The 23409-nt window shown below is 37.0% G+C and overlaps 3 protein-coding genes across 8 annotated transcripts; 2 read left to right on the top strand and 1 right to left on the bottom strand.

Moving 5' to 3' along the window:
• Window positions 1–1148: 1148 nt before the first annotated feature.
• LOC122329913 lies at window positions 1149–23317 on the top strand. Of its 5 annotated transcripts, none has more exons than XM_043226580.1 (6): window positions 1149–1240; window positions 1637–1737; window positions 3482–6150; window positions 6393–6473; window positions 7786–8230; window positions 21296–23317. In XM_043226580.1, exons 2-6 carry the CDS (start codon window positions 1638–1640, stop codon window positions 22408–22410), a joined length of 4410 nt encoding a protein of 1469 aa, XP_043082515.1. In that variant the 5' UTR covers window positions 1149–1240; window position 1637; the 3' UTR covers window positions 22411–23317. The 5 variants fall into 5 exon arrangements, with proteins under 5 accessions (XP_043082515.1, XP_043082516.1, XP_043082519.1 ...); XM_043226581.1 differs by having other exon boundaries at window positions 7786–8565; window positions 21631–23317; XM_043226584.1 differs by having other exon boundaries at window positions 7786–8686; window positions 22181–23317.
• On the bottom strand, window positions 10840–13578 carry LOC122329916. Of its 2 annotated transcripts, XM_043226593.1 has the most exons (3): window positions 13534–13564; window positions 13344–13374; window positions 10840–13182 (listed from the first exon to the last, which is right to left on the bottom strand). In XM_043226593.1, the coding sequence occupies exon 3, from the start codon at window positions 13173–13175 to the stop codon at window positions 11592–11594; it is 1584 nt and encodes a 527-aa protein (XP_043082528.1). In that variant the 5' UTR covers window positions 13176–13182; window positions 13344–13374; window positions 13534–13564; the 3' UTR covers window positions 10840–11591. The 2 variants fall into 2 exon arrangements, with proteins under 2 accessions (XP_043082528.1, XP_043082527.1); XM_043226592.1 differs by lacking the exon at window positions 13344–13374 and having other exon boundaries at window positions 13534–13578.
• On the top strand, window positions 15871–18973 carry LOC122329917. Its single transcript, XM_043226594.1, has 2 exons — window positions 15871–15920; window positions 16331–18973. Exon 2 carries the CDS (start codon window positions 16338–16340, stop codon window positions 17886–17888), a length of 1551 nt encoding a protein of 516 aa, XP_043082529.1. The 5' UTR covers window positions 15871–15920; window positions 16331–16337; the 3' UTR covers window positions 17889–18973.
• Window positions 23318–23409: the final 92 nt, after the last annotated feature.

Below are 23409 nucleotides of genomic sequence, written 5' to 3'. Positions count from 1 at the left end.
CTATTGCTGCAAATTAAGCACTATTAAAATAATAATAAAAAAATATTAATTTATTGAATTCCTTGTTTTAAAATGTCTTTGCTAAATCTATAAAAAATAAATAATAAAATAAGTAAATGTTTCAAAACGCATTTATTAACATTATTAAAATAGTGTATGAAATTTGATCAAGTGTTCTGGATGACAAACAAAAGCTCTGATCCACAGATTATGCTCCTGTTATTTATGTATGAAGTTAATCAATAAAAAATCGCCAACTCTTTGTTTTATGAAGAACAAAGAACCAGAACACAGTGCCTGATCTCAGACCAGATACTGAAGACAGTATTAAACTCAACTACACCAATTATTAAGTGAAATTATTACCGTATGAACGTGTCAAAGGAGCAAAAATGATGTCTTTGGATAAAAATCATCCGCAACATAACTTTTATAAAATGCTATTCAGTGAATTTTATTAAGCACTGCTGCCTAGTGGCCATATACTCAACTTGTTAGTACATTTCTTTAGCTCATCCTTTATGCCAATTTTGAAAATAGTTCATTTCTCTTACCTGTGACCCCATTTGGACACAAACGTGTCGATCAGCAATCAGTATGTCTATTAAATTGCCTGTCTAAACGGGGCCGCTAAAGAGGATATAGGGACTGTTTGCATTTGCTGCTATCTAGAGGCCGTAGTAGAAAACAGAGTATCGTTTCCATGAGCGTGTCAGAGCAGACAGAGAGATAAAAGATGGATGCTGATGCTTCAGTAAGAGCAGTATGCCTGCCTAAATGTTATTGAGATTAGCTCCGCCCACTAGATATCAATGAGAGCAATCATTCATTATTTAAATCTGCGTCTTGCGGAAGAACATTGTAGCTGGATCTACTTCCGTCTGTTTACGATGCACGCAGATGCTGGGCTCCTCCACAGAACCGGTCTAAAGCAGTCAGAATATACAGTAAACACTTATTATAGGTGTACCAAAGTGATTCAGGACGAGCCAAAAACACATAGACCTGTGGTAGCTTATTATATAAATTATGTACATTTTAAACGCATGAAAAATACAAAAATTTTTGCTACAAATGGCATTAAACTTTGAACGTTTTTCTGTTGTGCATAAATGATCTTTGTCCCTATAAATCACATGGCGATAAGAAAGGTGTCGCCCTCGGTACAAAAACACCCGATGATCTGTTTATCTGCAAGAGTTTGAACGAGTCGACTGAACAAGGAAGCTTCATTAAAAGAGTGAGTAGATGCATTTTAAAATTGAATTATTGCCTGATTACCGTCTATATATCTTAAGATTAATGATCGAAGTAATATTTGTTGCACAATGTTAACAATGTTTCATACAGCGAAACATACGCGAGATAATGTTTTCAGTTAGATGTGTTTCTGTTTCATATTCGTTGCATTCAGAGCATTTTGCAATCGCGTTCGACCCTCAAAAGAACGATGAAAAAAAATGATTACTTCACAAATGATTCGGTCATGAGATACACATAATAACGGCAAAACGTAAAACGTTTCTCAGGTCAGCTGGAGCACTGGTGGAAAGTAAAGTGAGCTCAACAGTACAGCTGCAGGCTCCACTGGGCCGACCGCTTTCTATAACGTTCATCTTTTCCGTGTTTTGTCCAGCATGGATCCAGTGGGAGTGAATTCAATAGAGACTGCAGCTCTAGGAAGACCCTTCCAGCTGGGGATGCTGTACGACTGCAGGAGAGATGCTCTAGTACCAGGTGATCGATGGCCTGGAGGCCCACGGATAAAGACAGTGAAATGATATGTTCATCATTGCACCAAATTGTTCACCAAAAATGATTTAACACTTGACCTAAATACAGCAGCTTTTCTCTGAAGTCTGCTAGAAGTGCGTTAAGACGCTTGATTTATTTTCTAAAGAATTTAAGTGATGCACCTTCTCGGATACTTACGGAAATTAATATCTTAACAAGAACTAGCGCAGTTTTGACAGCAAATTCTGATTTAGTTTTTGTCAATTCTTTTGGCTTAAATTCCATTCGACATAAAGGCATATCTAAATTCAGCCTAAATGTGTCGTATTTAAATTCTAAATTGTTATTTTTGCTGTAGTTTTAGTCTACTGTCACGGTGTGGTTAGCATGAGAGCACGCAACGAGCATAAGGTAAACGAAAACGCTTTAACCTTCTCAGAGATGGAATAAACTATATCTTTAGAGGCAGGCAGACAGGACAAGAACCACACGCAACCGACGATTACCTGGGATCAAACTAGAACTTAAATACAAACGGGATGTAACTAAATTAACTAGACCCAGGTGAAGACAATGACACAATTAACACGAACGAAGTTAGGGCACACAGAGAGTCCAAAGATGACATCAACTAAATGCAAGCATGCCTGCCAAATCAATCAACACGAGCACAAAATGGGATATATTTTTAATAAACTGAAAAATACCACATTTGGAGGCATTCCCAAGGCATCGAGGCACGTCCCGGGCCAAAGTTATCTTCACTTCCTGTCTCACGAGATATCTTCATCTGATCGATTTTTGAAGGCAGCATAGATGCCGTTGATCTCCCACAATCCTGTGACGTTTAAGCTAAAAAGTAATCTGCAAAGCTGCATTTGGTGGTTAGTTTGTGTGCAAACTAATCTAAGCTTTTCAGATCTTTGATGTTATATCTAGCACAAAATTTGCATTATTTTAATACATTTTTAATTTCGCGATCGCCAAAACTCATTCTACTGAACTTATAAATGAACTTTTTCAATTATTTTACATGCATTTTACTTATATGAATGCAATCATGCTCTAAACATAAACTGTCTGTCTGCGAGTGATAATGACGTGAGTCTTGTAATCCTTCCTAAAGACTTTCTGTTCACTTTAGGTTAGGCCTGAGGTCTACAACAAGACCTACCTCCGTTGAGTTACCTGTGGATAAAGAAAAACTCACTTACCTTTGAGCTCTGTTCTCTGTACCGTGACATGCATGCTGATAAAGTTTTATCATAGTTTATAGCTGTATGGAAACTTTTTTTTTTCTTCAGTATTTGTGATTTGAATTTTGTTGAACTTTGGTTTTGCTTTCCCTTCCGAATTCGCAATCATGTTTCACGAGAAACGATAATCGCCTGATTCGCTCACACGCGACTATACATATTTCATTTTTGTGAGACTAAATAAGATGAGGTATAAACCACATGCTTTATTACATAGCGACTAATAAATTACAGGACATTTAGCAAAAAAGTATAAAATAAAAGAGATCTTCCATGGCAAAGATAACAAGCTTTTCGAAATGAAGACAAAAATCAATCTAAACTTGCCAGTGCTTGCATGTTTTTCTCATGTTTTCTTTTAAAATTAAATCTCAGTTTAAGATTTGTAGATCTTTTTTATTCACACTAGACACTACCTAAATTTCAAAACGTGTTTTTTAGGCTTAAATTATTCATTTAATGTTAGAAAATAACATGTTTCTCCATTACAGGAATCAGGCTTTGGACTAAAGAGCAGCTGCAGCAGAACATAACCACTAATACACAAATTAATACAGTTTTCACAGTCAGTGCTTCAGACTCAATCGAGGACAAATCTAAACTGCTGAACATTGACGGCTGTCTGAAACTGAGTCTTATAGGTGGGCTCCTCAATGTGGCCGGAGCGGCCAATTTTCTCAAAGACACCAAGAAATCATTCAATCAACAGAGACTGACGTTACATTATCATTCAACCACTAAGTTCGAGGAACTGATCATGAACCACGTTCCTTCTGGAGAAATGGCTCATTATGACAATGATGTAGCCACGCATGTAGTGACTGCAGTGCTGTATGGAGCAGACGCCTGCTTTGTGTTTGATAGAGAAGTTTCATCAGATGAAAACAAAATGGAGATAGCCGGAGAGGTTAAAGCTGCCCTGGAGCAGCTGAAAGGCATTTCGTCTGCGGGCATTGATGCAAATATGAAACTGAATCGCGATAAAAAGACCGCTGTCCAAAAATTCAACTGCACGTTTTACGGCGACTTCCAGCTATCATGTAATCCCACCACTTTTGAAGATGCTATGAAGGTTTTTGAAGAGCTTCCCACACTGCTAGGAGAAAATAAAGAACGCGCGGTGCCTCTGAGAGTTTGGCTTTATCCTTTGGACAAACTTTTCTCAAGAGCTGTAAAGTTTCAGCATGAAATCAGCACAGCTCTAAGCGCAGACATCGAATCTGTAATCGAGAGTTTAAGTACGGCTGAGATGAAATGCAGCGATCTTCTGACAGACACGCCTGCTTTGACCTTTACCGCATTTCACGACAAAATCAACGACATGAAGAAAAACTGCTACCAGTGCAGGCTGAGTCTCATAAAGAAGCTCGGCTCTCTTTTACCAAAGATCAGAGGAAAGTTTATAGAGGATTCAGCCTTGATCGATCTGCTAAATGATCACGAGGAATCTCCGTTTGAAAGAAGCTCTCTCGAACAATGGCTGAACGAGAAAGAGGAAGAATCTGAAATCATGAAAGCGCTGCTCGCGCAACTAAAGGTTTCAGGAGCGATGGTGGAAATCAACCTCAATAAAAATTTAATGGATTTGGAAGTTCAACATTTGGTCAGCTACACGTTCACATCACTGGGCTGGCCAGACGTGCTGCTATCTGAACAAAAGTCCTACCTGAGCTCCTCGGCAAAAGGAAAAAATAAAGAGAAAAGCGCTGAATCCAAACCCAAGACTTGGCTCGCGACTGAAATCCAAAAGGCCATGAGGAACAACTTGAGGGTGTTCAAAAGCTTGATCGCAAAACTCGGCAAATCAGCCACATTTATTGTTGCGTCAAAGGAAATTGAAAATAATCCGGGTTCCTGTATACTTCTGTTTGAAAATGAATCCAATGAAGCCGTTTGCTTCACTCCTCCGTCGAAACCAGACTGTCCGACTGCTGAAGATGTCAGAAGTAGGCAAGTGGTGTTCAAAGTGTCTCCAGCGTGTCCGGCTACAGAGGAGCTCAGATTAATGTATAAAATGAAGGAGGAGGCAGACTGGAGATCTCAAACTGTGTCGAAGAACCAGAACACAGTGACTCTGACTGATCTCAGACCAGATACTGAATACAGTATTAAATGCGCAGCGGTGGGAAAACTCAACTACACCGTAGAGAGTGATGTGATGCGCCTCACAGTCATAAACCAGCATCTCATCAAAGCCAAAGAGTCTGCGATTGAAAATCTCAGTTGGACTGAAAGCAAGTGCAGTTTACTTTTGGCAAACACCAACGAAACGACCTTTACTGCACTTTATAAGAAAATACAAGAAATGCAGCAAAGCTGTGAAACGTACAGACAAGATTTCAGTGAGCGGATTAAATCTGCGATCCAGTCGATTAAAGCTTGTGAGAAAGAGTCTAGTGCTCTGAAGGATCTTCTGCAAGCTCACGACGAGTCTCCATTTAATGAGAAGAGTCTAAAAGAGTGGATCGCAGTGAAAGAAAAAGAATCGAACACCGTTAATGAGTTCCTTCAGCAGCTACAGGGTCTTGGAGCCGAGGTGAACGGAAGCTTAGACTCGTATCTGTCAGATATTCAGGTGGAGAATGTGTTTTGTTTCGCTTTCAGCTCTCTCGGGGAGCCGGATGAGTTACTCGCTGAGCAAGAAAATTACACGAATGCTCAAACAACGAGAAACCCGAAGGAGACACCTGCTGTAGCATCTCGATCGTGGCTCACTGGAGGCGTCAGGGAGAAGATGAGAGAAGATCTGAAAGCATTTAAAGAGCTGATGACGGCACACGGCAAGCAAAGCACTAAATTTATGGTTTCCACGAAAGACCACCAAAAGCATCCAGGTTCCTGTATTCTTGTGTACGGAAATGGATGCAATGAGGAGGTTTGCTTCATTCCTCCATCAAAACCAGAAAGTCCAGTCACTGAAGATGTCCAAAGTAAGCAAGTAATGCTAAAAGTGTCTCCAGGGTGTTCTGCTACAGAGGAGCTCAGATTAATGTATAAAATGAAGGAGGAGGCAGACTGGAGATCTCAAACTGTGTGGAAGAACCAGAACACAGTGACTCTGACTGATCTCAGACCAGATACTGAATACAGTATTAAATGCGCAGCGGTGGGAAAACTCAACTACACCGTAGAATCCGATGTCACTTCAGTTATCACAAAGGTATGATGCTCAAAAACACTACGTAGTATGCATACTGCCCCTATTATGCCATTTTTAAGGTTTTTCATATTGTTTTAGGAGTCTCTTAGGTTTAAATGCACACGACATCAAAAAACACGTTTTGCATGTTCATTAAAATAAATAAATAAATGTTAATACATGTTAAGTTTGCTTAATGTAAAATGTAAAAAGCTGGAAGCAAATGTAAAACTTCTGTAAGGACTCCACAATGATGTTTCAAGGCAAATCGCCAACAAGACGCCAACAAGACGCCAACACTATGTAATATGGCGAAGCCAAAAATCCAGAGGCCCTGGTCGAAGGTTAATGAGCATTCTGTCTTTTCCTTGCGTTTCTTTAAAAATCACTTATATTTATTAATCTTTTGCTTTTCCAATTTTAATTCATAATTTTATCTGACTCCAATCTTTTGTGATTTTAGTTATATTATATTTAAATTTATCTGCTGATCCCTCTAGCTGTGATTAAATTTGGATCATTAATCAACTATACTACTTCCTAGTTTCCATTTATCGTTCGTTAGGAGTCTGGGTCGCATAGAGACCTGTTTGGCCAGACCAGACTCACGACACATCTGGGCTAGTCTAGGTCTTAGTCAGCGGCTACCCCGTAGATCGCTTACCTTAAAGCAGCCATTTCCTCAATAGACTCAAAAAGAGTCATTGTTTTATGCGTTCCCTAAGTAATAGCATGCTACGCCAGTTTGGTGGCCAGAAGTCAAGATCTCAAAAACGTGCCCCCTGGCTCCGTCCATTGATAGTTGATCTGACTCACCCTAGCACGCCAACAATGAGGAAAACCTCAGAAGTCACTAACCTAGTAGAATAATGATTTTAGACAATATTATAAGTTAACCAAGATTAACGTTTATTTTGCCAGGCAAGAAGAACATGTTCCAAATTGTTTCATTAATTCATTTCATAAATTGCTCATTATTAATTCATAAACATTTGCACAACTGATCAGCAGTACAAAAATAACACAAAATAAAACAAACATAAAAGGTCATTTATACCTGGTCTTGAGAAAGTACATAGTGTGGTGTATGGAGACACACACCGCATTACGGGTTGATCTGGCTACAGAATCATGCCTTGTTGTGTTTTGTCACTTTCCTTATATATTCAGACCAGACAAAGAGATCCCAAATGTAGTTGTAAAAACCTTTTGGTGTTTTTTTAGGTTCCCGTGCTCCAGGGTCACACCTGGCTGGAACACTTTCAGAAACCCTAAAGTGGACACACCTCCTTCTCAACAGAACTCAGTTCTACCAAGTTCTTAATCTTTTCCATAATATAAGTGATTACTGCGAAATTGAGACCAATTTACCAATCGCAATGAGACCTTTCAAACGAGACCAAACATGAAAGTGAGGTTCACAAGACACACGACATATAATGCCTTATTCTTAATGAACCTTAAGCCAAGTCTTTTGGGCAGGAGGGTAGGCAGGAAGAGCAGAGGTGAAGAGGGTGTCGTAAAACAACAGGGAGAGAGGGTTTGTTTTTTGCTCTTCCTTTTGTTCCTTTGGATATCTCTTCTCAGATTAGTCTTATTGCATTACAGGTTTTGGATTTTGCTCCTTACATTACTGTATTATGCTTCATATTACAGGAAAAACATTACGAGCTCATCGAGAAAAGCACCATAATTGAAGAAAGAAATCCTGCCCGATACCGTCTAAAACTGATTACACATGATTTGGACCCGTCTGAACCATACAGAAAAATGACCTTTGGTGAGAGAGACTTGAAGAAACCTCATAAAACCATTCTGATGGTTGGAGAAACAGGAACAGGAAAAACAACCCTCATCAATGCTGTAGTCAACTACATGTTGGGCGTAAAGAGAGAAGACAAGGTTTGGTTTGAGATCACAGATGATGAAGATCACAGCTCGACAGCCTTCATCACTGTTTATGGTGTTTATGACCAAAAGATTCCAGAAGATTTAACAATCATTGACACGCCAGGATATGGAAATGCCCACGGTATCAACTCTGACAAAGAGCTTGCCGTGAACTTGCTTCGCTTGTTTCAAAACGAAATAGATGAAGTAGATGCAGTGTGTTTAGTTATTGACGCATCTCAAACCCGACTCTCCGACAGACAAATCTACATATTTGATGCAGTGCAGTCTTTATTTGGAAGAGATGTTGCTGAAAACATCGTCTTGCTCTTCACACACTCAACAGGAGCTCACCCTAAAAATGTCCTCATGACTATCGAGGCGGCTAAAGTCAAGTGTGCGGTAAATGACAAGATGAAGCCGGTGCATTTCCTGTTTGACAACTGTCAGTCAACACCCTTTGACGAAAGATATGAAACCATCCAGGAGCAATCATGGAAACTCAGTCACAATGGAATGATGAGCTTTTTCAAGTTTCTAGAAAACATACAACCAAAGCCCTTGAAGACGACTCGAGATGTTTTTCAGAAACGGAAGCAGCTGGAAGCGAATATATCCCGACTTAAGCAAGAAAATTGTACAAAATCTGAGAAAATAAAGCTGTTAAGTGAAGCGTATTACTCTGTGGAAACTCTGGAGACCATCGCGCTCAACACTGACTCTCTGCTCACACTCCTGCACATTGACTTTCTGATTGTGAAGTTGAAGGAAATCAACGAGCCTCAAAAGGCCGAAACACTGGAGAACATCAAGAAGAGAGCGGGAGAAGAAATTACTGGAGCACTGGGATACATAAAAAGATTTTTTAAATAATAATAAATATAAATCTATAAAAAAGAAGACCCTAGGGAAAAAATAGTACATGCTTTGTTCATGTAGTATAATTAAATATATTTGTGGAACTCAAAAAATTGGTATACTTAAATTGGAACTAGTTTTTACTACATTCAATTTAACTGTTGAAATATATAGTTGCATTAAATATACTTTGTTTGCGCTAAAGTAGATGCATTACAAGCATACATTTTAAATATCCACTGTTTTAATTAATTTTTGAAAAAACGTCAAATGTATTTTGGTGACATTACAATTTCAATCCAAATACACTGTAAGAGTGCTAAACATGCCTTCATATTGTACTGATAACAAACTGAGGAATTGCTTTTCCTTACTTTTAGTGACTTTAAAATGCATTGCAATGCCGTTCCAAGTAAACTTGTGTGCTGATTGTACAATTGTTGTGTGCTTTTATTGCAATACATTAACAACACATAAGAAACTGCTGCTGCTTTATAGACTTTCTATATTGTTATAAATAGTACTCTGCGTTGAGTGTTTATAGCACAAGTTATATGGCTTTAAAGACCCAAAAGTCTTAAAGGCGTAGGCGATGCATGGAAATAAACGTGAAACGGCCTGCACAGAACACAAAAGCGCCTTAAATTTGAAGCTGTTAAAGTCAGCGGACACAACATTAACGTTTTGCTTCCTTTAAAACGATCTGTCATTAAAGCTGCGGGAAACTATTAGATAAACTGGCATAACATTCGTTTTATTAAGGACATGCACCACTAATGCAGACAGTTCTGTTAGTTTCACGTACTGCTTATGTGAAAAAATGTGGAAAGAATGACCCCGTTCTTAACATCTCTGCCCATCGTGCTTCTACTGTCAATGCGCAGCGCAAATATTAACGTAAAATGCTGTGAAATTGTTTTGGCGGTTTGATGATCGTAGGCTACGCTGTCGATTTCACATGTGATGTATTAATTGAAATTATTTTAATACATTTTGTTACTTTTTGTAGGAATATTTTGAGTAATTTTTATAATAATGCACAATATTTTGAGCCAACATTTCCAAGTGCAACGTTGGAGTACTAAAACGTGAAGTTTTTTTTACCCTTTTAAACCCATGAGTATATGACCAGTCATAAGAGATATTTCACCCCGAAATGAAAGCTTCCTGGTTTTCACTTAGATTTATATTTAGTAAATTTACTAAATATCTTCACGGAACATGATCTTTACTTAAAATCCTTTTTGCTATTAAAAAAAAACATCAGTAGTATCGACATCAATACTTTTGAACCTTACAATATATTTTTCCTGCCTGTGTTACTTTATTTGAACTTAGGTTAAATAATGGAAAAGGTGGTTCATATCTATACAAAGTATGCATCATTATAAATTATTGTAATTATTTGCAACTCTAAACATTTCTATACTATTTTATGCTCAACAAGCAGAACTCAAATAACAGAGGATTCAACTTCCAAGGATTTCATCCGGTGCGTCTCCTAGTGGGCTATTTATGAAAGCAATATCTTTAAGACCAAGCGCTTCTGCAGACTTGATCTTCTCCTCGGTTCCTTGAACTCAGAAGTTAAGAATGTTATTGATGATATTGCTCCTGACAAAGCAAGAAAATCACCTTGGAGAAAATCGATAGCATTTTAGAGTACGAAAAGACAATAATCTCTGAAATGCTTTTCTACAGCAAATGTCACGCGTGTGTTAAGCACGAGAGCACACAACTAGCATAAATGAAAATAAAGATTTTTAATCCACCAAATAATATAAATACAGATACAAAATCACACGCACATAAAGACGCGATCGGACCAAAAGAACTGAAATCACAGGACTTAAATACAAAAGCGCTATATAAATAAAAATGATTGATTGATTGAAGACTGTGCATCAATCGTCACATTTCTGAAAACTTAATGTCAATGAATGAAAAAAGGATAACAATGAGTCTTTCTTGTTGCTTTTAATTTGGTTTCTTGTGTCTGCCAGTTCAGAAAAGCTGAAAAGAAATGTCTAGGCAGACAGATATAAAATGAAGCATTTCAGAAAACGCATCCTTTTTTTACAAAACTTTTTTTACAGTGTATGTGGTGTCAAAACACACACTCAGTCATAGATTACGACTGAAATCTCTTACAATTCACATCCATTCTTTTCCTTACCTACTTCATGGTGTGCGACTTGTTGCTCCAATGTAGCTAATGTAGTGCGTGATGACATAAAAGGGCAGGATTTGGATGAAATATTAATAAAACATATATAGAGTAGACTTATATTATTGAAATCTGTATTATTTGCAATTGATGCAATATATAGTGCTCTAAGAACATTTTAATCATAGAAACCAGAATTCAGAAGATTACTTGGGGAAATTGTACAAGAACTCAATATGGATTTTGACATGTAAAAACACCAACAGTTTTAAAAATATATAATAATTATTTAATACCTAATTTAATAATAAATCCTAAAATGGGAAAATAAAATGGAAACGTGTATTTAATAAACACACAAAATGCGCAAACAGTGAGAATCAGGCTAGAAACAGATGTTAAGCAATAAAAGCAAAAAGACCATTTACATGAAATCTATGTAAAATACGAAAAAGGAACGCATTCACAGGAACTGGGGATGTTTAAATCTAGTCAAGTTTAAATCTAAAAGAAAAAGGAACTTGAATTCTTTAATTTTCGATATATGTTATTTTTGCTGAAGTCCTTTTATGTAATTCAATCCATCAGCGTTGTCTTCTCCCGCTCTCTTCTTGATGTTCTCCAGTGTTTCGGCCTTTTGAGGCTCGTTGATTTCCTTCAACTTCACAATCAGAAAGTCAATGTGCAGGAGTGTGAGCAGAGAGTCAGTGTTGAGCGCGATGGTCTCCAGAGTTTCCACAGAGTAATACGCTTCATTTAACAGCATTATTTTCTCTTTTTCTAATTCATGCAGTTCTTCTTCCAGTTTCTTCACCAAAGACACATCGTCTCCGATCTTACCTTCATATTCCTTCTTTAAATCTTCATACGTCCTCTTCTCTGTCCTTGTCTTTGCCTCGTATATTTTGGCTTCTTTGACGTGTTTGCTGTAGTGGCATCTTTTAGTGCACACTGTACAGTGATTCTTTCTCATCACGCTACACCATGAGAGATTTATGACCCACCAGCATCCTGGGTAATGACAGTTCTCCTCACAGACGCTGCAGCAGGTCGCCTCTTTAGTCAAGTGCCAAAATTCTAAACTGATAGGAACCTTCTCCTTATATGAAACTTCAACTTCATACTCAAAGTCATTATTATCTTCTACATATTTCCTGTTCTTCTCCAGAGCTTCTTGAGTTTCTTTCAGCTCATTTTGCTTTTGGTCCATCGCTTCAATACGCAGCTGTAGATTGGAGACATTCGCCTCCAGCTGCTTCCGCTTCTTCAAAACCTCTTGAGTCATGTGTAAGGTTTTTGGTTTCATGTTTTCAAGAAACTTAAAAAATTCTGTAATTCCACTATGACTGAGATCCCATGATTTTTCGTGCATCTTTTCATACTCTTCCTCAAAGACTTCTGACTGACAGTTGTCAAACAGGAAATACGCCGGCTTCTTCTTTTCGTTTACCGCGCACTTGATTTTAGCTCTTTTAACGGCCTTCAGCGCATTTTTTGGTGGAGCTCCGTTTGAGTGTGTGAAGAGCAAGACGATGTTTTCAGCAACATCTTTTCCAAATAAAGAAAGGACAGCATCAAATATATATTGCTGTCTGTCCGAGAGTTTATTTTGCGTTGCTTTAATCACCAGACACACAGCATGTATTTCACGAACCCCTTCTGCTGATTTACTCAGGCTGTGTAAACTTATGGCAATCTTCTTATCAAGGTCAACTCCTCTAGTTTCTCCATATCCCGGCGTGTCAATGATTGTTAAATCGGTTTCACTCTCTTTTAGATAAAACCCATAAACGGTGATGATGGAGGTCTGACTGTGCACTGACTTTTGGTGACCCTGATCATCTGTAATCTCAAACCAAACCTTGTCTTCTCTCTTTACGCCCAACATGTAGTTGACTACAGCATTGATGAGGGTTGTTTTTCCTGTTCCTGTTTCTCCAACCATCAGAAGGATTTTATGAGGTTTCTTCAAGTCTCTCTCCCCAAAGGTCATTTTTCTGTATGGGTCCGACGGAGCCAAATCATGTGTAATCAGTTTTAGACGGTATCGGGCAGGATTTCTTTCTTCAATTATGGTGCTTTTCTCGATGAGTTCAGTGATTTTCAACAACTCTTTGTCTAAACCTGCCATGTTTTTCCTGTAAAGTTAAACACAGAACAAAATAACAACAATGATTATGTGTTAATGGTTTACTCGGGTAGTTCAGTGAGGAAGCTTTCAAACTCATTTTATTTCACAACTGATGAATTGTTAGAACGATTCTTCAATGGCAGTTGAGTATTTTTCGTAAAGATTTACCTGGCAAGTCTCCCAGGTAATCAAGAAGGTTCTTAATAAAATAGATAAATAATTACTTCCACAACAGACATTGTTTTACAGAAGCATGTCATTTTGTATGAAACTTTAACTTATACAATACTCGTATGAATGTGGAGATATATCTATGGTAATTAGACAATAATTCAGTTTAAAAAAGGGATCTACTCACTGTTTTAACGAAGCTTCTTTGTACAATTGACTTGAATCTCTTGCAGACAAATAGATCATCCAGTGTTTTTATACTGATGGCAACACCCTGATTGTGGCCATGTGATTTATAGGAACAAAGATCATTTATGCACAGAGTTATATCATGGTGGAGATAAAGGTAGGCTCTCTCTCAATCTCATGAGAATTCAGAGTTTACTGACACATGCAAAATAACTAGATTCCTGTAGTAGAAAATATGCACTGAATGTTAACCTGCTTATGTTACACCAAGTCTCATAAACGGACCTGGGTGAAGAGACACAAAATATGTACCAATAAGTACATATCACTGCATGAACGCTAAAGACAGTACAACTCCAACACCTTTTAGTCCTTTTCGCATAAGTTTACAGTTGTGATTAATAAAGCTTAATTTTTACACTATTACTTGAAGAATATCATGTTCAAAATAATATTATATGTTGGGAGATTTATATTCATACGGCATTACACTTTGGTGATAAAAAGCTCAAATCTTCACAAAAACAAGGTGAAATGGTACAGCTGCATCAGCAAATGCATTTTTTTCAGGTAGGTTTAGGGTTGGATTTGGCGTAGGACGTATTTCCAACACGATAGAGTATTAACGTTTAGTAACCGTCCCCGGATAGTGGAAATCGGAACCATTGGAATACATACCTATGTCAATGTAATAAAAATGTGCCAGGGTTCGCGTATTGAACCTGTGTTTTAGCGCCGCTCAGTGGACATTTCCGTTGAAACTGCAGCGAAACATGCAGTAAGGAACGTAAAAACAGTGTTTTTAAAGTTGAAGTCGTAGTAAGCAATACTATCAATTTTGCCGCATTTTGCTTTGTTACTGTTACCTAGCAGCAGGTGTAAACATCTGCCCCTTTAATGACCCAAAGGTTGGTTTGCGCCCAAAATAAATAAATAAATGAAATGAATATAAAGTGGGTCATCTTAATGTTTCATACTCTATCTTTCACCAGAGTTTCTCTCAAAATGATGTACTCTTAATATCTTACTGCTTTTCAGAACAATATATAAATACATTTCATATATTAAATAAAATAAATTACTTTATTTGGTCCCAACTATGTTATTTATGACCTGAACAAACTGTTCACTGAGAGAAGACAAGGTTTGGTTTGAGATCAGAATATATATTTGATGCTGTCCTTTCTTTATTGTTCTTCACACACTCAAACGGAGCTCCACCAAAAAATGCGCTGAAGGCCGTTAAAAGGGCTAAAATCAAGTGCGCGGTAAACGAAAAGAAGAAGCGGGCGCATTTCCTGTTTGACAACTGTCAGTCAGAAGTCTTTGAGGAAGAGTATGAAAAGATGCACGAAAAATCATGGGATCTCAGTCGTAGTGGAATCACGGGAGTTTTTTGAAAACATAAAACCAAAAACCTTACACATGAGTTTATTTATGACCTGAACAAACTGTTATGAACTGAAACTGTTATGACATAAAAAAAAGATTTATGTATTTGTTATTTTATAATGCATCTGTCAGTCCAAACAAGTTGTAAAGCTTCATTTACTATGCTGCCTTTATATATTGCTGTTGATCTTTGTTACTGACTAAAGGCCATATTTCCTCTTATATCTGCCTAAAGCAGTAAAACAATCTGATGTTTTAAATCAAGATTGATAAAAAGGTTGTTGCCCTTAGTTTTAACATAAAACTGCAGTCTTTTTTTTTGGGTTAAAAATTCCATTTGGTTAAAACTCTTTACCTTCACACCGGTAAGCTTGTTGTAATTTGTCCGAACTTAAATAATACTGGTAGGTTTTTGCAGGAAATTTGAACATGCTGCCATTCGCCGGTGCGTCTTTACCTCAAATATGTTAAAATACAGTCTGATGTCCATGCTAACATTAACAATTTGAGAAAAAACTATAACAATAATATTAATTTGCATGTGATATAGGCTAAGTTATCGTTAGATTTAATGAGCACTGGCAGCAGAATTTATTGTAAACCTTACTGGCCTCGGTTGGTCAGAACAAAACTGGCAGACATTACTTGTTTAGATGACAATATGCAGTAAAAATTCTTATTTGGGTCATATTACCAAGATGAAGAGCATTGTCTAAACACAACCCATGTACAAAAGATAACATTTTAAACGGAGACGGTGACAAAGTGTTACAATAAATCGCTTTAACAATGATTGCGAAATTCAGTAGACCGTATATAATCAATCTATTTCTTTCGTTTGTTGATTTGAAGATATAAACATGCATAAATGACCTTTGTCCCTATAAATCACATGGCCATAGTCAGGGTGTTTCCCTCAGGATAAAAACACCTGATGATCTATTCATCTGCAAGAGTTTCATGTCCATTGAACAAGAAAGCTTCATTAACACAGTGAGTAGATGCATTTTAAAAGTGAATTATTGCCTGATTACTGTCAATATATCTCCTTATTTACTGATTACTGATTAAATTGATGTTTTATACACAATAGTATACGTATAAGGATATGACATTTTATGTATCTATAGACTGTTTGTGCTCTTCAGTCTCATATGTATATTGTGAAATCTTGAATATAAAACTCGTTCAAATATGTTTTGATTTTGACAAAATGTCAATTATGGCACCTTTATATTTATAGCACTTTATAGAGGTTCAAAGCAGCTTCACAGTAATAAACAATAGAATCAATTGTTCAAACTTTAAATATGAGGCTAAATTAATTCTGCAGTAAACTGTCGAAAAAGGACAAGTGTTGTTATTCAGCACCAGTTCAGTTTGTTCTGTGTTTACCATTGCAGGAAAAACATGCTGAGTTTAGACAAATTTACTGACCTCCTTGAGAAAAGCACCATAATTGAAGAAAGAAATCCTGCTCGATACCGTCTAAAAGTGATTACACAGCATTTCAATCAGTTCAGAAAACTAACTAGTGGTGAGAGAGACTTAAAGAAACCACATAAAACCATTCTGATGGTTGGAGAAACAGGAACAGGAAAAACAACCCTCATCAATGCTGTAGTCAACTACATGTTGGGCGTAAAGAGAGAAGACAAGGTTTGGTTTGAGATCACAGATGATGAAGATCACAGCTCGACAGCCTTCATCACTGTTTATGGTGTTTATGACCAAAAGATTCCAGAAGATTTAACAATCATTGACACGCCAGGATATGGAAATGCCCACGGTATCAACTTTGACAAAGAGCTTGCCGTGAACTTGCTTCACTTGTTTCAAAACGAAATAGATGAAGTAGATGCAGTGTGTTTAGTTATTGACGCATCTCAAACCCGACTCTCCGACAGACAAATCTACATATTTGATGCAGTGCAGTCTTTATTTGGAAGAGATGTTGCTGAAAACATCGTCTTGCTCTTCACACACTCAACAGGAGCTCACCCTAAAAATGCCCTGACGGCCGTAAAAGAGGCTAAAATCGAGTGTGCGGTAAACGACAAGAAGGAGCCGGTGTATTTCCTGTTTGACAACTGTCAGTCAACGCCCTTTGATGAAAGATATGAAACCATCCAGGAGCAATCATGGAAACTCAGTCACAATGGAATGATGAGATATTTCAAGTTGCTTGAAAACATACAACCAAAGCCCTTGAAGACGACTCGAGATGTTTTGAAGAAGCGGAAGCAGCTGGAGGCGAATGTCTCCAATCTACAGCTGCGTATTGAAGCGATGGACCAAAAGCAAAATGAGCTGAAACAAACTCAAGAAGCTCTGGAGAAGAACAGGAAATATGTAGAAGATAATAATGACTTTGAGTATGAAGTTGAAGTTTCATATAAGGAGAAGGTTCCTATAAACTCAAAATACTGGCACTTAACCAAAAAGGCGACCTGCTGCAGCGTCTGTGAGGAGAACTGTCATTACCCAGGATGCTGGTGGGTCAGAGATCTCTCATGGTGCAGCATGATGAGAAATAACTTCTGTACAGCGTGCATAAATAAATGCCACTACAGCACACACGTCAAAGAAGCAAAAATATATGTGCAAAAGACAAAGATGGTAAAGAAAATACACGAAGATCTAAAGAGAAAATATGATAAAAAAATTGGGAAGGATATCTCTTTGGTGAGCAAACTGAACGAAGATCTGCAGGAATTAGAGAACGAGAAAATAAAGCTGGTGGATAAAGCTTTTCGCTGTGTGGAAAGACTGGAGGAGATTGCGCTCAAGACTGATTCTCTATACACACTTCAGCACATTGACTTTCTGGTCGAGAAGCTGAAAGAAATAAATGAGACCCAAAAGGCTGAAACACTGGAAAACATGAAGAAGAGAGCAGGAGAAGAAACACAAAGACCATTGGTACATTATAAAAGCATCATTAATTATTATTATCATTAAAACAATTAGGCCCACATCAAGTTTTTAAAGATGTTTAAATGTGTTTATGTAGTAGTAGCTAGAGTTTTGTTAAAGTTTTGTTTTGTAAATTCTATGTAAATTCTAAAATAAGTTGTAAAAGTTGTAAAAATACATTGGAAAAATAATCAGCAATCATTCTGCAAATGCTTTAAAACTACAGCATACAGTTATTATTATCGATTGCATTCAATGATTATAACTGCAGAAATGTTTATATGTTATCTGTGTGTGTGTGTGTGTGTGTGTGTGTGTGTGTGTGTGTGTGTAAGAGAAAAATAAATAAAAGTAAATAGATACATAATTAAACATTCACATTTTTGACCTATTTCTTCACTGACCCATCATTAGCTTATTATACCAGTATTTTGACTCACATTCACAAAATAACTCTATATGGAATGAAAAACTGAATGCTGTTATAGGCTACTATGTGAGGAGATATTAAAATTATACTGCTCTGACTAGTTTCAGTGTGCTATGGTCCACACTGAATTTTTTTTTACGTAGTATGTCATTTAAGTATTTGTATGCATAACCAGTGTAGTACTTATTAGAGCTGAGGTACACAAACTTGAATAAGGTTTTTGCGAACATGCTACGGTAAAAACCTGTTAAACTGTTAATGATAAATTCCTGTAAAATTTACAGGGAAACTGTAAACTGACATTGCCAGAATTCCATGCATTGCATTTCAATTGTTTTTCTTTGAAATCACTATGTTTCTTAGTTTTTTTCTTGTCAGTTATGCTAATTGGGGTTGTATTTTATATGTGATATTGAAATGAATGTTTCTCGCATATTTCAGTTGAATCAGTCTCACCATGATGTTGTTTAGTGCTTGTGTGAATGACACTGAGCACGTTCTATATATGTTCATATTTAAAAGCTGCTTTTGTTCATCATGTGACTTTTTCGTTACCGCCTGCATTTGGTGGTTATCAGTGTATTTCAAAAGGTACAAAACATATTTCGGTACTAAAATACATTGGTATATTAGCATGATATCAGTCGATGAAATTGCGGTATTTAACTGTAAATTTAAATTAAAACAGTAAAACCTAAAATGTTGTTACCGTATTTTTTGTGGTCAAATTCCAGCAACCACAGCTTGTTTTTTACTGTAAAAAATATTACTGATTTCTTTTTACAGTGCACCTTGCTTCCCAAGTCATTAGCGCTCCCTAGCATGAATTTATTGGTTTACTGTATAAAGTGAAGTCCCGCCCTATACATTTTCACATTCAAAAATCTGTGTCGCTCTAAAACATGTCACAATACATAAATCAAGTCAAAAAATGAAAATGGCATGATGCAACAGATGTTTGGTAGGTGTGGCTCTCTAATGTGGAAATCCTCTCCAGTCTGGTTCATCTCTTCTGTTCAGTCCGTCGAGGTCAGATGCCAGTACACCTTGTGAACCAGTGGGTTTTGAGGTGAGTGGGCAAAGGGGTGGTCTCATGTAGATTTAAGTGTAGGCTAAATTTAAATAAGAGTTGAATTTAATAATGCTGCCTTATCATTTTGTTTGAACATGAGTATGTTTACTGTACACTTTCCTTGAAAGATAGCTGTTGATCTTTGTCACTATTCTGACTAAAGGCCATATTTTCAACAGCAATAAACACTCTGAAGCCTTCTTTTATATCACGTGACTTAAAAGTAACTGACCTCAGCGTTAAAATATAAATGGTCGTTTTTTAATGGCTATTCAATTATGCCCTCGCATGCAGTTCTAGTTTTTTTTTCCCACATGGATCCTCATCTTTTAACTGTACAAAATGTTAGAAGTTTTCAACAGGATCATTTGCATCTTTTTACTTTTTTAGTTTGTAAGTTTGAATATAGATAAATATCTGTTATGTGATCAGGGCGGTATTTATGATCCCTCTTGTTTGTTTGTTTTTTATGATAAACTTCTTGCAGGTTTTGTGAGGGGTGCACTGTATATAAAACATGATCTCCTTTTTTGTGGATTTATTGGTTAGCAGAGTCACTTTATCTCACCCATGTTATAACCATGTGGATAAATGACCTTTATCCCTATAAATCACATGGCCATAATCAGGGTGTTGCCCTCGGTATAAAAACACCTGATGATCTATTTATCTGCAAGAGTTTCATGTCCATTGAACAAGAAAGCTTCATTAACACAGTGAGTAGATGCCTTTTAAAAGTGAATTATTGCCTGATTTTTGCCAAGATCTCTCCTTATTTATGAGGTTAATGATTAAATTAATGGTTTATACACAAAGATATAACATTTGATGTATATGTTAACAGTCTGTGCTCTTCGGGTGATCGTATGTAGCAATAGAGCAATGGCTTTATCATAAATATAAAACTCTGGCAACAATGACTATATGATTTTGAGATTGATCTCTGAGAACATCTAAAGGACTCAAATGCAACTATTTCAAAAGGTTCAAATGCTAAATGATGCCCCAGAAAGTAAAAACCATACATTTAAAAGCCAGGGTGTGAAAACTTTTGAACAAAATGGACATGTGAAAATTTTACATTATATTTATGTTACAGTATCATATTTTATTTTCATTGAGTACTGCCCTTCAGAGGCTACAGAAGATAGTTACAAAATAAGCTAAATTTAGCCTTACCTTCAAATTAAAGTTTTCACCCCTTGGCTAACACAATGGGAACCAAAAATGCAAACTTAAGAGAGCTTTAAACATTAATCATGTTGCAAAACACATATACTTATTTTCAACATTTACTCAACATTTAGTTTGAAGCAAAGCATACTATAGGATCTATGAACCAACATGTTTTGACATACTGGGTTCGCAAAGAAAGAAAGGCATAATATGCGAAAAGTATAGATTTTTACAATTGAAATCAATCACTTTTGGTGCAACTTTTGTTCTGGAACAACTTAAGAACAACTTTTGTTCTGTGTTTAACATTGCAGGAAAACATGGCAGGTTTAGAAATCACTGACCTCATCGAGAAAAGCACCATAATTGAAGAAAGAAATCCTGCCCGATACCGTCTAAAACTGATTACACATGATTTGGACCCGTCTGACCCATACAGAAAAATGACCTTTGGGGAGAGAGACTTGAAGAAACCTCATAAAATCCTTCTGATGGTTGGAGAAACAGGAACAGGAAAAACAACCCTCATCAATGCTGTAGTCAACTACATGTTGGGCGTAAAGAGAGAAGACAAGGTTTGGTTTGAGATCACAGATGATGAAGATCACAGCTCGACAGCCATCATCACTGTTTATGGTGTTTATGACCAAAAGATTCCAGAAGATTTAACAATCATTGACACGCCGGGATATGGAAATGCCCACGGTATCAACTTTGACAAAGAGCTTGCCGTGAACTTGCTTCGTTTATATGAAGATGAGCTCCATGAAGTAGATGCAGTGTGTTTAGTTATTGACGCATCTCAAACCCGACTCTCCGACAGACAAATCTACATATTTGATGCAGTGCAGTCTTTATTTGGAAGAGATGTTGCTGAAAACATCGTCTTGCTCTTCACACACTCAACAGGAGCTCACCCTAAAAATGCCCTGACGGCCGTAAAAGAGGCTAAAATCAAGTGTGCGGTAAACGACAAGAAGGAGCCGGTGTATTTCCTGTTTGACAACTGTCAGTCAACGCCCTTTGATGAAAGATATGAAACCATCCAGGAGCAATCATGGAAACTCAGTCACAATGGAATGATGAGCTTTTTCAAGTTTCTAGAAAACATAAAGCCGAAACAACTGAAGATGACTCGAGATGTTTTGAAGAAACGGAAGCAGCTGGAGGCGAATGTCTCCAATCTACAGCTGCGTATTCAAGCGATGGACCAAAAGCAAAATGAGCTGAAACAAACTCAAGAAGCTCTGGAGAAGAACAGGAAATATGTAGAAGATAATAATGACTTTGAGTATGAAGCTGAAGTTTCATATAAAGAGAAGGTTCCTCTTAGTTTAGAATTTTGGCACTTGACTAAAGAGGCGACCTGCTGCAGCGTCTGTGAGGAGAACTGTCATTACCCAGGATGCTGGTGGGTCAGAGATCTCTCATGGTGTAGCGTGATGAGAAAGAATCACTGTACAGTGTGCACTAATAGATGCCACTACAGCAAACACGTCAAAGAAGCCAAAATATACGTGGCAAAGACAAGGACAGAGAAGAGGACGTATGAAGATTTAAAGAAGGAATATGACGGTAAGATTGGAGACTGTGTGTCTTTGGTGAAGAAACTGGAAGAAGAACTGCATGAATTAGAAAAAGAGAAAATAATGCTGTTAAGTGAAGCGTATTACTCTGTGGAAACTCTGGAGACCATCGCGCTCAACACTGACTCTCTGCTCACACTCCTGCACATTGACTTTCTGATTGTGAAGTTGAAGGAAATCAACGAGCCTCAAAAGGCCGAAACACTGGAGAACATCAAGAAGAGAGCGGGAGAAGAAAATACCGGAGCACTGGGATACATAAAATGTTTCATAAAAAGATTTTCGTCAATGAAATCACAGTAATCATCTTTTTTGTTTAATACGAATGAAACTGAAATGTACAAACGTTACAATAATTACTAAGATATATAAAAAGGCACTTTATGCGATAGTCCGCTTTAAACGTTCTATAAGTCAACATTCAAATAATTATATTGAATGAGTAGAAGATCAGGGACTGTCAGGTTTAAAATGGATTAATTACATGGCATGCTGACTATGATTTTGTCCTAGCATTTTGGAGAGAATAAATTTATTTAATAGAAATACTTTAGTTTGTACGTTTTTTGTGATAACGTCAATACAGTGTGTAACCCCTGGTGCTATTGGTGCACTTTAGTTACTATTTGAAGAACACTGTAATGGACCAGTCAATGTACTAGGTTCGCTACAGGAGGGCAAGAATCAGTTAAAGCACATTAATAAATAGGCAGACCAGGAGAATGACTTTAAAGTGTCTTTTAGTTGAGTTTAATTAAATGAAAAATATGAAATGAAATGACAATAAGGAAGACAATAGAAATACACATCTAAAGAAATGATCTCTTTCCTCTTTCTTTGTATTAGACATTAAATTTGAGCTCCTTTGTAGTTATTTGACGAGTAGTTTTACTGTGCTGTGCTTTTATTGCACCTGTCTTTAATTAACCAATTGTTTATAATTAACTTCTATTTTGAATTTATTTTTAGTTTACCTCAATCTTATTGATTTAGATATAGTTTTTAACCTTTCCTAGCTTCTGTGGCGCTTTGCTTGTATTGATATTGGTTTGAATTAGGATCTCTGACCCAAAACAACAAAAACAATTACAATAGATCACTCAAGGAAAATAACAAATAGAGATTCAGTATATGGAAAGTTCTCAGTCCATAAACTATGTAACCGTGGGAAAGGAACAAAAATAAAATGTAACTGTCCTTAGAAACCAAACGGTGAATCCACTGAATACGAGAGTATCCTTGTGTTTGTAGTGCAAAAAGTTCAATAGTGCAATAGTCAGTGTGATGATCAGTACTGAGGTA

Source organism: Puntigrus tetrazona, chromosome 24 (assembly GCF_018831695.1).
Source record: "Puntigrus tetrazona isolate hp1 chromosome 24, ASM1883169v1, whole genome shotgun sequence".
Classification (NCBI taxonomy): domain Eukaryota; kingdom Metazoa; phylum Chordata; class Actinopteri; order Cypriniformes; family Cyprinidae; genus Puntigrus; species Puntigrus tetrazona.
This window is presented reverse-complemented; position numbering and strand designations above follow the sequence as displayed.